This window comes from Zeus faber (genome assembly GCF_960531495.2).
Source record: "Zeus faber genome assembly, chromosome: 13".
Lineage (NCBI taxonomy): Eukaryota > Metazoa > Chordata > Actinopteri > Zeiformes > Zeidae > Zeus > Zeus faber.
In genome coordinates, this window is record NC_137198.1 from 19,226,294 (window position 1) to 19,241,371 (window position 15,078).

At 43.5% G+C, this 15,078-nt stretch overlaps 1 protein-coding gene across 3 annotated transcripts in view; it reads left to right on the forward strand.

The window, feature by feature from the left end:
• Positions 1-15,078, forward strand: part of LOC307239552 (palmitoyltransferase ZDHHC14-like) — a 54,772-nt gene that overhangs the window by 14,687 nt on the left and 25,007 nt on the right. For all 3 annotated transcript variants that reach the window (XM_080012984.1, XM_080012986.1, XM_080012985.1), the window contains exon 3: positions 11,399-11,559. In XM_080012984.1, the coding sequence (XP_079869110.1) occupies positions 11,399-11,559 (161 nt within the window). The remainder of the gene's footprint in view (positions 1-11,398; positions 11,560-15,078) is intronic.

Consider the following 15,078-nt stretch of genomic DNA (forward strand, 5'->3'; position numbering starts at 1 on the left):
AAAAAAAAAAAAAAAAATATATATATATATATATATATTTTTTTTATTATTATTTTTTTTTTTAAATTTGGCCTGCCAATCTACTCGCAGCCTCCTACACACGAATGGTCTACCACCCACGATAGACAGACACATAGACGGAGGCTACTGTCCGGACCTGCATTGGAGATTTGAAGTGGCTAGTATGTTTGTGAAACTTGCTATGTTACACAGTAATTTTTGAAATATTTCAAACATCCAATCTTGGCCAATTCTATGGTCCGATATGAATTATATCTGAGCTAGTTATGCAACAAGGTTAAAGACTGGCAAACCAGTCTCATGGGCAGCAAGTCAGCAGCAATCTTATCATGGGCAGCAATCTTAATGTTAATCTAGTTCAAGTCCAAGTAGCAGCATTTCAATATTTTTAAACACACAGTTTGATAATACTGTGACCGTGGCGGGGTCCACCAGACAGACACAATGGAGACGCAGACGGAACCTCCGTTTTAAGCCAGAGCCGCTTTTATTGCCTGCTGCAAGGCTTAAAACTACCCCAAGGTTGAGGTGTCCAGTGGGAAAAGAACAACCTGGGATGGTGATGTCGCTTTTCATTGTGGGCTTCTTAGTCCCTCTATCTCTCCTTCCACTTGCACCCAGCACTCTCCTCACTTCCCTCTCTCCTCTCCCTCCACACCATCCTGCACAATCAGATCCCCTCCAATCAGATGAACTCGTGCACGTTATGACTTCGAATGGTTCGGTATGTATCACAGTTTTGGGGCCACGCTACCGGTACGGTAGTGGTAACTGTATATTTGAGATTTTTTATCTTTTTTTGTTAAAAGGTGTTAAAAATGTTTTTATAGCAGTCTCCCACAAATAACTAGTGTAACACAGTGTATGACGGGGGAGGGGGGTCAAGTTCATTGGTGGGTTTTTTTCACAGTACTGACGGCTATGCCATTGTTAGACAATAGTCTTGATTTGTAAAGGAAAAACACTCGTTTCTCAATAAGTACATTTATTTGAATATTAAAAAAAATATATAATAACATGAGTATATTTCAACAACACACAAACATTTAAGCGGTTTAGCAAAAATAGACTTAGACTTAGACCTAGACCTAGAATGAACAATAAGTTACTTATTACACTATTTTTAAGTTACTCACCAAAATAAGCGCAGAAAAATGGATGTTATTTTTTTCCAGAGGGGAACAGGGGTAGTAAAAGGCAAACTACCACCCGCAGAATTAACCACGTGATATTTTCTCCAAACAAAGCAAGTAAAAGGCAAATTACTACCCGCAGAGCTAATCAGAGCTATGTTTTCTCTAAACAAAGCAAATAAAAACGATGTATTTAATTTACTCCGTTTCCTGCTGCTGCTCCGCTGCAGAGCAGATTGCAGATCGCTCCTGATGGTCATGGCCATGGTTGGGAACCTCTGCACTGGCGACATTCCGTCGGTAATGGTCGGGTTTGTTTTCCACTTTCATTGCCACATATGTGGAATTACTGGACATTCTGGTCAAAGGCGCACTCTCCCTTGTACACACAGTGAAACACCGGAGGAGAGAGAAATGCATCGGTGCAGTCGTGCGTCTCCGCCGACGCGGACATCGGACACAGTTACCGGGAATATTTCTCTCTAATGTGTGTTCCCTGTTCAACAAACTGGATGGACTTATGTTGAACTGTATTGTTTTTTTTCTTTCTAATTCTATTCTAGAATTTCATTCCTGCAGCCCTAGTGCCAGGCGGACGGTGCAGTGTGCGTTGAGGGATGCAGCTCAGCGGACCCCTCTGCGGAGCCCGCTGCAGCTCTCTAAACTCCAAACCAATCTTCAAGAAAGTCAGTTTGGAGCCGACGAGCTGCAGTCCACAGCCCCCAGCGCACACTGCATTTGTTTACCGGCGGATCTTGACCGCCCCGATATGGCGAGCATGTCTGACAATAGTACCCACAAAGATACTGATACATGAACCTGATTTCAAAGTACGAAATGGAACGCTCATTTAGATTGATTTCCGGTTTCAAATCGGAACCTAATTTACGGTATGTCCTACTATGTTGCTGCTACTTTGCGACATGTCGTTAATGAGCTGTGGATACTGCCAATGTTGCCGCCATGGGTCTGTGCGGCCGCCATATTGGAGCGGTCAAGATCCACTAGTAAACAAATACAATGTGCATTGAGAGATGCAGACTTCTCTACAAAATCAACCGTAACTTGCTTAATTCTGAACTGAGTTTCATGAAATTTGATTTGTTATAAATGTTATAAACGTGAGAAATTGAACATGATACCGGTTACTTATTGGAATGAAATACCGTTACTAGGGGCGAGTCAATCATATTTTTTTGTGCACTACCATGTTTAAAGGAAGACGGTATCTTGTCAAATTCTGTGAAACTGACGCCACAATGCAGTGAATAAATACATAATTCCTACTTTTTGACTTTTTAGGGGTATATTTATTCTTCTTCAGCTACACAGATATCGCAGATGAATTGTCTTGCAATGTATGGAGTATCGCAGAATCGCTGTATTGCGATACCATGGTTACCGTGGCCAATGTATCGTGGTAGTATCATATCGTGAGTTGCTCTGGGATTCCCACCCCTAGTTCCTCTTGTGGGATGGTTTGGTGCGTTGGATGGTGATGATTGTCACAAAGTCTCTTATCTTAATTGCGTGTCTTTGGTTCACTTTCCACCCTCCCACCCGTCCTCCAACAGTGAGCAGGTCAAACTCACACTCGTAGTTGTTTCCAAGGTAACCACATTTGCTTTGGGAATCCACCATGTCTGACATTGTCCGTCTCCATGGAAACAAGCCCCCGAAGTCCCTGTTTAATATAAGATGTGTTGTACAACACAAATGTCGAAATTGTCTTGTAGCTTGGGAAATATCCAGTGCCTGGTCAGTGTCGTGACCTGTAGCCGCCGGCTGTAGGTTTTTGCTGCAACACAACCACGTATCCCCGTCGAATCGCTGTCCACAGGGCAGATCAGGCTTCTCATAGCGGTCCGCCCTCCATCGACATGTAATCTCTGTTCATCTCCACCGGGCTGTCCCTCTCCTAAACACCCGACCGCCTCCTCATTTTGTGCGGGGTGTTAGACAGAGGAGACGGAGACTGTGCCGGGGAGGGGGGCCGCTCTCTGTTCATATCGCTCAGTGAAAATAACTTCTGGATTTTCCGTCGTGTATTCGCAGGGTGAAAACGCCCAATGATCGCATGCACAGAAGTGATCATAAATCCAAAATGGTCCTCCAGTTATTATCTGGACGGAGAGATTTGTTGGTGCGCTCTGAGGAAGCGGCCCCGACGGCGGTTTAATTGAAGAGGAGAACGTTGGTCGCGTGGCCTCCGGGTACTCGCCGTTCCGATGGGTTCCGGTAAAGAGCATACAACTCTCTGTCCTTGACTTATGGTGACAGGTGACTCGATGTGATATGTCATCAATCAGACAGAGTAGGTTACAGGCTGAACATGCAGATCCAAAATAGGTTGGGTAATGGCACAGGGCATTGATTTTTGTTTCCCCGCAAACGTTATTAGCCCGTACAGTCTGATTTCTTAGGCTAAAAAGCACAGCAGGATACATGGCTGCCAAATCCACCTCTGACTGCAAACACTGGTGAGATTACAAGCCACTGGATATGCACTGTCTTTCTATTTTTTTATATTTTTTTAAGATCTTGTCAATTCCATCATTATTTATTGCACTACACTTCTTTGAGTGCAGACAGGCCAGGGTCTGATGCCCTCCAAAGTTACTGCAGATTTCCCCGCTTCCAACAATGGAGATTTAGCATGTAGATTTAGATTTAGCACGTAGCATTGTCACCTCTTGTCAAAGAGGTGAAACCAATCCCCCCAGGGTTCCCTTCACATTGACAGGCTGCCACAAGGAAGCTTCCCTGTTTAAATCTAAGCTCTCATGCTTGTGGTTCTACAGTGAGGATGCAACGGTAGACGGTATGCCATCGAACCGTTCGGTACGCCCCCTGCGATTCAATACTTACACATGCACCGTGTAAGTGCCGTGCCGTGAGAGCTGCTTCCCTATTGAATATGCTGTTGCAGCTCAGTCGTGCGGGGTCCGTGCAGCGCCGCAGAGTATTTCTCCATTTTTGCAAGAGGTCTATTTTTATTTTATATTTTACAACTGCGCTCAGCTACGCAGCCTTTTCCATAGAAACAGGAGATACAACTACAAAGAAATGTTTTACTAAAGAGCGCAATCAATCAGGGTGTCCAGTTGGAAAATAACCCCCTGGGATGGTCGTGTCCTTCTTTATTACGAACTTCTCTTGAACGGCTCTTTTGTAGGAATGAAGGGAACAGGGTCTCGCTGGGTGAGGAGCTGTTTTCTTTTTCTTCAAGTTTAACAGTTTTATGTTGTGTTATTTGTTTAAGTTGCCGTCTCCTGCCGCCGGCATATGTTTCCCCCTCCATGTAAGAGAGCCTATGCTCCTCCCTCGCCAGGAGGTGCCCTGGGTGAAAAGGAGCGCACCGCACCCACTGTCATGTCAGGTTCAAAAAGCGAAGGCACACACGCACTGGTCTGATTTTATTTCAATAACTTATTTTACTATTAATATTCATGCGTGAAAAGTACTATTTATACCTGTTCTACACAACTTAGTACTGGTTTTATTTATTTTTTATTGTGAAATGTTTTTAGAATATTATATATATATATATATATTAACGAGAATTAATATTTGAATTATCCACTATCCAGGACACAAAATTATGCAAATTATAACAACCCGCCAACGAACTTGAAACCTGTGATTTCCCTCCCCCCAGTCATACACACAGAGCGTTCCACTAGTTATTCGTGGCAGACTGCTGTTAAAACATTTTTTTACATTTTTTTTTTTTCATTCTTTCTTAAATATAAAGATACCGTACGGTGACTGTGGCACCAAAACAGTGATACATACCAAACCGTGAGCCCACTGTACCGTTGCATCTCTAGTGTACGGTGTGAATCGCAGTGTGTAATGTAAAGTGAGGAATTGGTTGTTTAGGCTGTTTGGACAAACAGGACAGGTACAAAATAACATGTCAGTCCTTTGAGCATTGAGTGTGTACTGCTCATAGTATGAATGAGCCATTCCACACTTAAATTTTTTGCATGATCTTACATGACTTGAGTGTGAGAAACAGAGGGTTGGTCCTCTGTAGAATACTCCTCCTGAGAGCAAACTATTTAGCTCTGAATATTTGTGAAAGGTACGTTTTAATTTGTATATTATAAGATGTTTTTGTTTTCTGATAGTTCTGCATTTTTCATGCAGAAAACCAAGCCACTTAACAAGTGGTTGTTTGAGTTTTTCTCTCTATAATAATTTGGACTAAATCTGCTGCCATTCCTTTTTTGTTGCTAATTGTACTCCATGCACAAAAATCTTCTGTAAAACATACATTTTAGGTGCTTCTTTGGTAGCAGAGCCATAGCAATGCAACAAACCAATTTGTCCAGTTTCTTTTTATTTATTTTTTTGCAAGCTTATCTGGAATCGGATCTAAATGGTAAGTGTTGCAGCAGTTCAACACTGCTGCTATGGTTCCCATTTGCACTGCAGATATTGACAGCTCCCATTACCAGTCAGAGTCCCCTTGAGTAGCACTTACAACGCTCTAAGATCTGTGGAGATTCAGTGAGAATCCGAGGAAAATAAAGAACCACGGTCGACTGTTGAATAATATTGCACAATTCTGTTTTCACACAGGACTCGCTCATAGATTGCGCAAATCATTTCAGTTGGCGGTATAGTCATTTCCTTGAGACACAAAAGGCGTGCTGGGTTAAGCCCAATGCTTGGCCAGCTGCCATGACATTTATGATTATTACTAGGATTTCTTATTTTTACATTTTCTGGCATTATTTTTCATGTAGTTATCATGAATCTGTACAGCATGTCAATATCAGTTAATGGAGGTGTGTGTGTGTGTGTGTGTGTGTGTGTGTGTGTGTGTGTGTGTGTGTGTGTGTGTGTGTGTGTGTGTGTGTGTGTGTGTGTGTGTGTGTGTGTGTGTGTGTGTGTGTGTGTGTGTGTGTGTGTGTGATGGCAAACCCATTTTCTGTGTTGATGAAGTGGGCCCCCACTTAGAGCCTTTCCACCCGTCGACGATCCTTGGAATGTATGGAACTTAAGACAAACATCGCTGACCAAAATCGCCTGGTGCATTATGATATTAGGGCACAACAGGAATGTGTCTTTACTCTTGGCAATTTGGAAATGCCTACAACTTGTTAGAACAGATTTATGTGTATTTGACAGTCCAGATCAATCCAAATAGCAGCACAGTTTGTCCAGAAGTGTATGGGTATTTGGGGACCCTACCAATAAGAAGCAGCTATCACATTGGTAATAGTTCTCTCTACCCATCCCAACTGATTAGTCTGTAGCAACTCCAAACTGGTACTGGTGTCTTTCAGAGTAGAATCCCAGGGACCTCCAGTGTCAAAGGTCGCAGATGTGTTTTTGCTGCCTCAGTGTTCTCCTGCATGGACCACCCCCCTGCTGATGTCCCAGACAGCCCTGACAGACTGTTCCTCCCTCTGTCCAGATGCAGGGAGCAGAAGGCCTGGATACATTTCACTTGAACACTAATTTATGGCCTCACCATTTGTTTATGGAGCATATTTGCCTATTATTTTCTCAATAAACGTCATTCGAAGTGCCAAGTCAATGTAGGCTAATTGCTAATTGGTGTGGGACCCCCCCCCCCCCCCCCCATCTCATCCCATCCCACTTCCCATCCCGTCCCGTCCCACTACTATAATTGGGCGACGGTCCGTTTGTGTGTGTGTTTATGTTTGTGTGTTTGGATTTGCATCGCACACCATTCCTGGGGTTACCTCCAAACTTTGCCAAAACACTGTTCAGGGGTCTGGCTTTTGCATTAGGTGTTTTGTATTGAATTTACATAAACACTCCATCAGCAGTTTTAGTTTTCTTTCGCATTACTAATTTGTGACGTGGAATCCGGAACTGATGTCACAAAGAAGAAAGAAGAAAAGGAGGAAGAAGGAGGGAGTGAGGAAGGAAGGAAGGAAGGCAGGATGGGAAGGAAGGAGGGGGGATAGAAGGAGGAGAGGTAGGGAGGCAGGCAGGAATGAATGAAGAGGGAGGGAGTGAGTGAAGAAAGGGATGGAGGATGGATAGAAGTGAACGAAGGAGGAAAGGAAGTAGGGATTCAAACTTTCGGGACGGACGAGAGGCACGTGGGGGCAGGAGCGTGTCGGGCAAGATCGCAGCCGCCCGCCACATCCCCACCCACATAGCTCGCACCCCACCCGCCCTGCAAGCCGAGGCCTATTGTGTAGTGTTTGTACTGAGTATGAGTCTTGGCACAGGGAGAGATAGACGAAGCACAACCAGACCAACGCAGGGGCGCAGCAGGCCGGGGAGCTGCCACACGGACGCTGTGCATTGTGCTTAGAGGGAATTATTCTCGCCGGACATTATGATCAGACAGATTTTCCTGGTCAAACACCGGCCATTACCGGATAACGGAAACTCTGAGAGAGAGAGAGACACGCACGCACGCACGCACACACACACACACACACACATTCCTATATTACCAACAGTGGACTATCTTTCTACACCGAGTGTATTGCAAAACCAAAAATAGAATAGATACATTTACTTTTCAGGTCTTTTCCCGTAATATTACCACAATGTGCTTTTTTACATTTTCCTTTTTTAAGAAATTGCCAAGAGGGCATCCTTGAACAATGTCTACCTATCAAACACTCAATATACTGCAGTAGAATTGTCTGTACCCATCCTCTCACCTAATGATTGTTTGTTTACTGCAAAGACTTTCTTCAGGTAATGGATAATTTAACTTTAATGTTATCAATATTCAAGCATTTCTGTGAGACTAATATTACGAAAATCATGGCCACTTAAATTGAGAACAAATAATGTTTTACCTACAATTAGGGATGTAAGCCTTTCCCTGTAATGCTGTGACCATGGTATTAAAAAAAAAAAAAAAATGCCAAAAGCACCACAAGTACCATAAATCACTTTGTGGTAAAATATTGGCATAAAGCAGTTCTGCTGACTTATTTAGCCTCTCTTGTGAATTTGAAAGCCCTGGCAAGCGCCATGCCATGCTGCACCTCGTCAGAGGCCATGTGTTTTTTTTTTTTTCTTCTTTCCTTGTGAATATACAGAAAACTAAGGGGTAAATATTAATACAGTATACCAGTGTTTTGGTAAATACCATACTGTACTGTGAAATTTCATAACGTTACATCCCTACCTGCAATTCAGAAGTAACTTGGCGGCATGCACATATGCAATATCAAGGACTGCAGTATTAGCAACACAATTAGGTTTATCTAGTCTTTACTTATATAAAATATGTTCTTACAGTTACATTCTTAAGATTGATTACATTAGTACACTCATTTTTTATTTTCTCTTAGGGGAATTCACATTCTTGTGTGTCTTATTGGTCATTTTTATGACCTGTGTGGAATGGTGAAGTATGCATTTTAAAGAAGGCTACCGTCATCCTGTGCATTAGATCTTATTTTTGTATTCTTCTTAACGCTTAAGAGAGCTTAACTGTTCCTAATAACTAAATTGCAGTAGGAAAGAAAGTGGACAAAAAAGCATTTCCCACTCTCAGGCAGGTTTCAAATCATGTGTCGACTACACTTCGTTTTGGCTGTTTGGGCATCTTCAGGGCATTCATTTTAAACTCATTCATGAATATAGAGAGGTCAGATAATAGACATTGATTTATTCTTTTTATTAAGGATAATTTGATGTACAGATTTTCTCCTCTGTTCTATCATCCATAATTGCTTATTAATGTTGCTTCTGTCAGTTTTAACAGTACAAGAGGGGACCCTCTAGTTCATACAATTTGATGATGCTGGTACTGCTTTAGTGCCAGTAATAATATCCACTCCTCGGCAGTTAGGGAACACTGTCGTGAATGTCTGGCACCACATTCACTGAGGGGAAAGCGAGGTCGGCCTAAAGCACCTGAGGTCCCGTCAGCAAGCCAGGCACCTGTGATCTTTTATTTATTTTACCGAGAGACACAGACCCATTACACACCTTACATGTTAATCCTCTTTGCAAGCATGTCCTCATAATCTGGCCACCCTTTGCCCTCCTTTTAAAGGGCAAACATCTCCACCTGATCATTTGAAAAGCCTATACTGTACTGTAGCCAACTGCTTCACAAAATAATACTTTGTCATCTAAGCCGAAAAAATGCTCTTGCCAAATCAAATTTCTAGTCTTATGTGACTAGATGGATGTCTGCTATGGGCATTAGACAAGCTCAGAAATGCAAACCTAAATATAGCTTGGCTTGGTAGGTGAGAGCAGTAGTTGGTGTTGGCACAGAACGGCGAATATGGCCAACCATCTGGAGGGGATGTGGTGTGACAGTGGTACATCCCTCAGCACCTACCCGATATACAGTATGGCTGGAAGAAGCCTTTGGTTGTCTTGCCAGCCTTTACATGTGATGTCATGTATTTTTTTTATGTTTTACCTGTAAATACAACAGTGCAGCAAGGGTGCATGGCCTATGCTGTGCTGTTCTGTGCGATCATTTTGATCAATGAATTTCTTCAAATGGCCAAAAAAGGCAGCCCTCGTCTGCCTCCTTTCAGTGTCTCCTCAACACAAATATGGTTTTAGCAATGTTTCAACTCTTTGTCAGCGGTCGCAGTCCCAAATCCATCACTGACACTTTCAGCCCTGTGTTCACTCCTAAGCTATAGCCTTTGATGCATTACATTGATTTGCAAATGGCAGTCAATGACGGAGTGAGGGGTTTAAGTGGTTTTTGAATCGCTGGAATGCCCTTCCTCCCCATCACTGGTGTTTTTCAGCTCACTGCTGAGCATTATTGTGATAGAATAATAGAGGGCTCCTCCCTCCCCCTCGACCCCAACCCAATCCCAGTGCCATTCTTAACCATTGTTTAATGTTACTAAGTAGTGCACAGAGCAAGCACGGCCTCCCCTCACAGAGGCAATCTTACATGTAGTATTCAATCATTGCACTGAGAGGAGCTGTTTTGGAGATATTGCAAGTCCAATGTGACCTGAGATTTTGGACCGTGTTTCTATGTTCTCATGTGATAAAAGCATACGTTCCAATAATTCAGCCCAGTTGCGCAACAATCAATACTAGAGGACTAAACCGACCAAGGTTATTGATTAAAAAGATGATACTATGGTACTATTTTGCATTCTTTGAGGGTATACCATTAAACACATGGGTTCCACATGCTCCAATTTCTTTCCCCTTCTTCTGTTAAGGAATGCCGCCACATCCGCTGGTATTCCACGCGGCTCCTCTGGCAACCTTTTCTATGCTGCACCATTCAATCAAGAGAAATGTAGTGGTTTGGGGGGGCCCGCCCCTATCAGGCTAAATGTGATTACTGTAATAAGCACCTGCACTGCCAGACAGTTAACAGGATTAGCTCGAAAATTTTCTAATAAGATTAGATTACGACACAAGGGAATGATCCTGACCAAGTGTGTGTATGTATACTTGGGGATTATGCCCAGCCACTGGTAATTAACTAGTGATGTAATTATCCCCATAGCACAAACTTTGACAGTTTGCCTTTTAAACTTGGCTGTGGTTAAGTATGAGAGGGATTCCCTCACTTGAAGGGCTGGTTGCGTAAGGGCCTGTCCACATGTTGCAGCTTTTACGCAGGTAAAGCCATTACTTTCAATGTAGGTGCGGTACAGGCACACTTTCAATTCTGCAGGCCACAGCCATGACACGCTGTGATGAATGTAGAAGGCACACCACAAGTCATGTGGGAAGAACTAACCAATCAGCCATGCAGGTCCTACTTCTCCGTCCTATCACCTAAGAACATTTCTTAATTTCTTTATGAGTTAGTCTTGTCTTTTGTTTTGGTCCTAGCGTCCCTACAAGTCACAAAACATTCAGTAAAAGGAGCGCATCGCAGGTATGCAATAGAGGGATTTTGTAAGTGCCGTAGCTCATGTTTTTCACGTGTTTTAGACCACCATATGTGAATAGGCACTCTTGGGTAGGGTAGACGGATATCTCTCAGGATCTCTACCCATCTTTGTCCCATGGTTCTGACTCTTTGAGCTCCATTTGTTTAAACCACTGACAGTGTCTTTGAACTAAAGATACTACTATAAGACTATAGGGGATGGTAGCTCAAGCGGTAGAGCTGGTGGTCTAGTGATCTAAAGGCTTGCTCCTGATGGCTGCGTCCATCGGTGTTTGAACAATTGTAAGTCGCTTTGGATAAAAGCGTCTGCTAAATGAAATGTAATGTAATGTAAAGATAAACTAACTCAAACTACCCCTCCCCCCATTTCCATCTCTTCTCATCCACCCAGCTGTCCGTTCCTGGCCCGCAAGCTGACCCCTGCCATCCCAGTGCTAGGGGGTGTGCTGTTTGTGTTTGTGCTCGGGACCCTGCTGAGGACCAGCTTTAGCGACCCGGGAGTCCTGCCCAGGGCCTCCGCAGACGAAGCAGCTGACCTGGAGCGGCAGATAGGTAAGAAGCCTCCCTGTGACAACCTGATTCATCGCTGTTTCTAAAACTCCTCCATTTAATTTGCTCTGTTCATTCTATAAATCTCTCACCAAGTCTGAGTTCTCTTTTTCACCTCTTTCTGCTGTCCCCTGCTTTACACCCTTCTGTCCATATGTCTGGCTTTTTTTTCAGAGGACAGGGTGCAGGTTCACCATCTTCAGGGTTGTAGTTCTCCAATGTTCTCTGAACTACAATACACACTGCTGCACTCACACACACATCCCTTCCTTCCTACTCCATTCCGAACTGGTATTAAACGGGCACCGGGGCTGGATTATTAAAGATTGTAGTATCGATAAGATCCATATTCATAACGGTATTGAAGTAATTAAGAACATTGATTTTCTATTAATTTAGGCTATATAACCCGTTTCTAACTTGCAGAAAAATTAAGATATTCTTCTAAGAAGCGAAGCTTGCCGCTTGCTGTGCAATCCTTGAATCCCAGAATTTGCCCCAGATTTAACAATTTCAGTAGTGGATGCAGAAATTGGAAAGATATGGTGATATGCGAGAGGGGGGCGGGGCCGACTCCCTCTGCATGGCTCTCACGCGCACAAGGAGACCCTGCGCCGAGCGACAATGGCACGTCGACTGCAGATTGTGCATCGACTGCCTGCTCTCCATGCATAATGGGCTGAGAATAATAAATCATATAATAAATAATATAATAATAAATAATCATTAAAATCTTAACGATACCCATCCGTAAAAAAAAGTGTGTGTGTGCGTGCCTGCCTGCCTGCCTGCCTGCCTGCCTGCCTGCCTGCCTGCGCGCTTGTCATTGTTATATATTGTTATGAAGCAATGCCTGTCGTACCCCTTCTCAAATCTCTAAAATGCTTCACACATAGACGTCACGTTACACACACGTGCCTTGTGCTGCATGTGTTTTGAATATAGTTTGCATCTGCATTGTTTGATTTACCAATAACCAAGGTAGTTTTACATGTGGTTAGTCGTAAAATCCGGGCCGTCAAGCCAGGGACGACACAAATGGGCTCCTTCCACCGTTTAGAGGGTGCGTGCGTGCGTGTGCGTGCATGTGCGTGTGCGTGCGTGTGCGCGCGCGCGTTGTCCATGCAATGGAGAAGTGATGTTCTTCTGAAATACTCTCAAAGTCGGTGTTGTTTTATTTTCAGATATAAACCTTGTGATTTCCAGCCAGAGTATTGCTTTCCATGCCTGGGGCCAGCAGGGCCTTCTTAAATACACTCTGGGCTGTCCTAATTAATCTTGTTAGAGTACTTGAAAGCCTTTGGATGGAGGTATAGAGTACATAGAAAACTCAGAGCAGCAGGCCTTGAAGCTGCACGGTGCCTGTCGGTAAACAATTGAGTACAAACAAATTACAGGGTTCCTACTAAGTATGGGAAAGTGTAGAATTTGAGTAATTTCCAGGTCGAGATAATTATGGAAAAATGCAAGTATGAGAGGAAAAATATTTACGTTTCCAGGCTATTGCCCCAGTTCTGTTTTCTAAATTGTAAAATTGAGAATATCTAAAAATGTATTGGTCATACAAGCAGTGTGTTTTTCATGCCAGCACAGCCAAACCACTACCACGGTGTGAGAGAGCGGGGCCAGAGCGAGCTTGATGTGGTGGAAAGCAAGGCAAGAAGTGTGGCGTGCGACTGAATGCACACTCCTATCTATGGGACACCATTTCAGTCAATATCGAATAAATAAATAATACTTAAATAAATATGCTTATGAAGTAAATGTGTATTAAATAAATCCTGGAATAAATAAATGAATATCTAAATATATAAATAAATGTTAATATTTAAATGAATAAATATAGTTCAATAAATAAATCGTTTATTTAAATAAGGACGTGTTTCAAAAAATGACTGCATTTCAGTGGACTTTTATTTCATAATTCCACATTTATTTATTTGAGGCAGCCTTTTTATTTCATAATGCCCCATTTCCACCTGTTATATGTGGATGAATGGATTGTGATTATCTCACCCATTCATAGCCGGTGGAGAATGGGTGCAGCCAGTGCTGCTGTTGTTGCTGGGAGCTGGTCCTCAGCTCCTGATACCTCCTCGGTTGGAGCCAGGGGCCAGGAGGGAGCGACCCGGTCACGGTGGACTGCCACCACCCTGTTCCGCTTGACCAGAGATCAGAAAAGTAAACGTCTTTTCTGTAAAACATGGGTACGTTCATCGACGTTTCCATGGACACAGTGAATAAACAAGGCTGCATAGACGCTGTGAAATTTTAGTTATTTAACTTTTGTAACTCATTTTCGGTTCTAATTTATAAAAGAGACTAAAAATTTGGGGGGAAATGTGTAGGACACCTGAAATTAAATACTTGGGAATATGAACAAAGTTGACACAAATACCTCTCTGGGTCCCTTCCCTGCAACATTGCGTCCGTCCCCTTTGGCTATCCGTTGTCAGCAAACGGTACAAACCCCTGACTGTCTCTCTCGTCTCCTCTTGTCGCCCCCTTCAGTGCTCCCTTCATCCCCCAATTCCCATATCCAGTGCTGCGCTGTTTTGATTCCAGCGATGGCGTGGCAGTTTGACATGCAAAGGCATTAGCGGCAGATCTTTTGGCTCTTAGCCGATCGTCTAAACCCCTTCCTCAGCAGCCATGCAGCATCTTCCAGAGGAAAAATGAATCCCTCTCTCACCGTCTCACTTCGGCCCTGCTTTCCTTGTGGACACATGTTTTGTGTGGTGTGCATGCGCCAGTGAGCGTTGACCACTCAGTCCTCATCTGCCTCCCGCTGATTCTCTCCCCTGACCCCCTTAGAGTTGCCGTTCTACGGGTCAGTCGCAGAGCGTGCGCTAACTTTCTGTACGACTGTGCTGCACGGCGGCTCATCCTCCATGGAAAGGTTTCATCTGGAGAGCGTAGCCGAGATTACATCCAGCATTACAACTCACGCCCTCCCATCCCCCTCCTGAGTCTATAAAACCCGTCCTCCAACCAGAGGCCCTGAACACCACAGGGGACATCTCTTACCCAGTGTTTCCCTTCTTTGAGCTGCTACTTTCTGTCTAAGCCATTCAGTTTCCAAACAGCTCACGCTATTATCTAGAAGTCTCTGGATGAAAACACAGTGGTGTGTGTGTGCTTAATAAGCATAGTGCTTTCAGCACTTGGTATTTTAGAAACCTTATTATTGCGATGTGTGTTGAACATCACGGCTGCTTTTATTTGTTATGTGTGCTTTTATGTAAGCCTCTCTTGAGCTCGCCGAGGCAAATTCTTCCCGGCTTCTGGTTGGAATGGCCTTCACGTTGACTTTGAGCCTTTCCTTAAATCTTTCCTTCAATCTGCTTGCTAGTACTCACTTGACCAGTCAGATTTGGTGATCTTACGTCTGTGTGGACAAGACAGTTCATTAATTGCCTTGGTTTTAATGTCATAAAAGCACATTTTTGTTGCTTATATTGGAATTGAGGAAACCCGTTGATTCTATCACGCCACTGTCTATAAGCCTGTCAGGGTTCAACA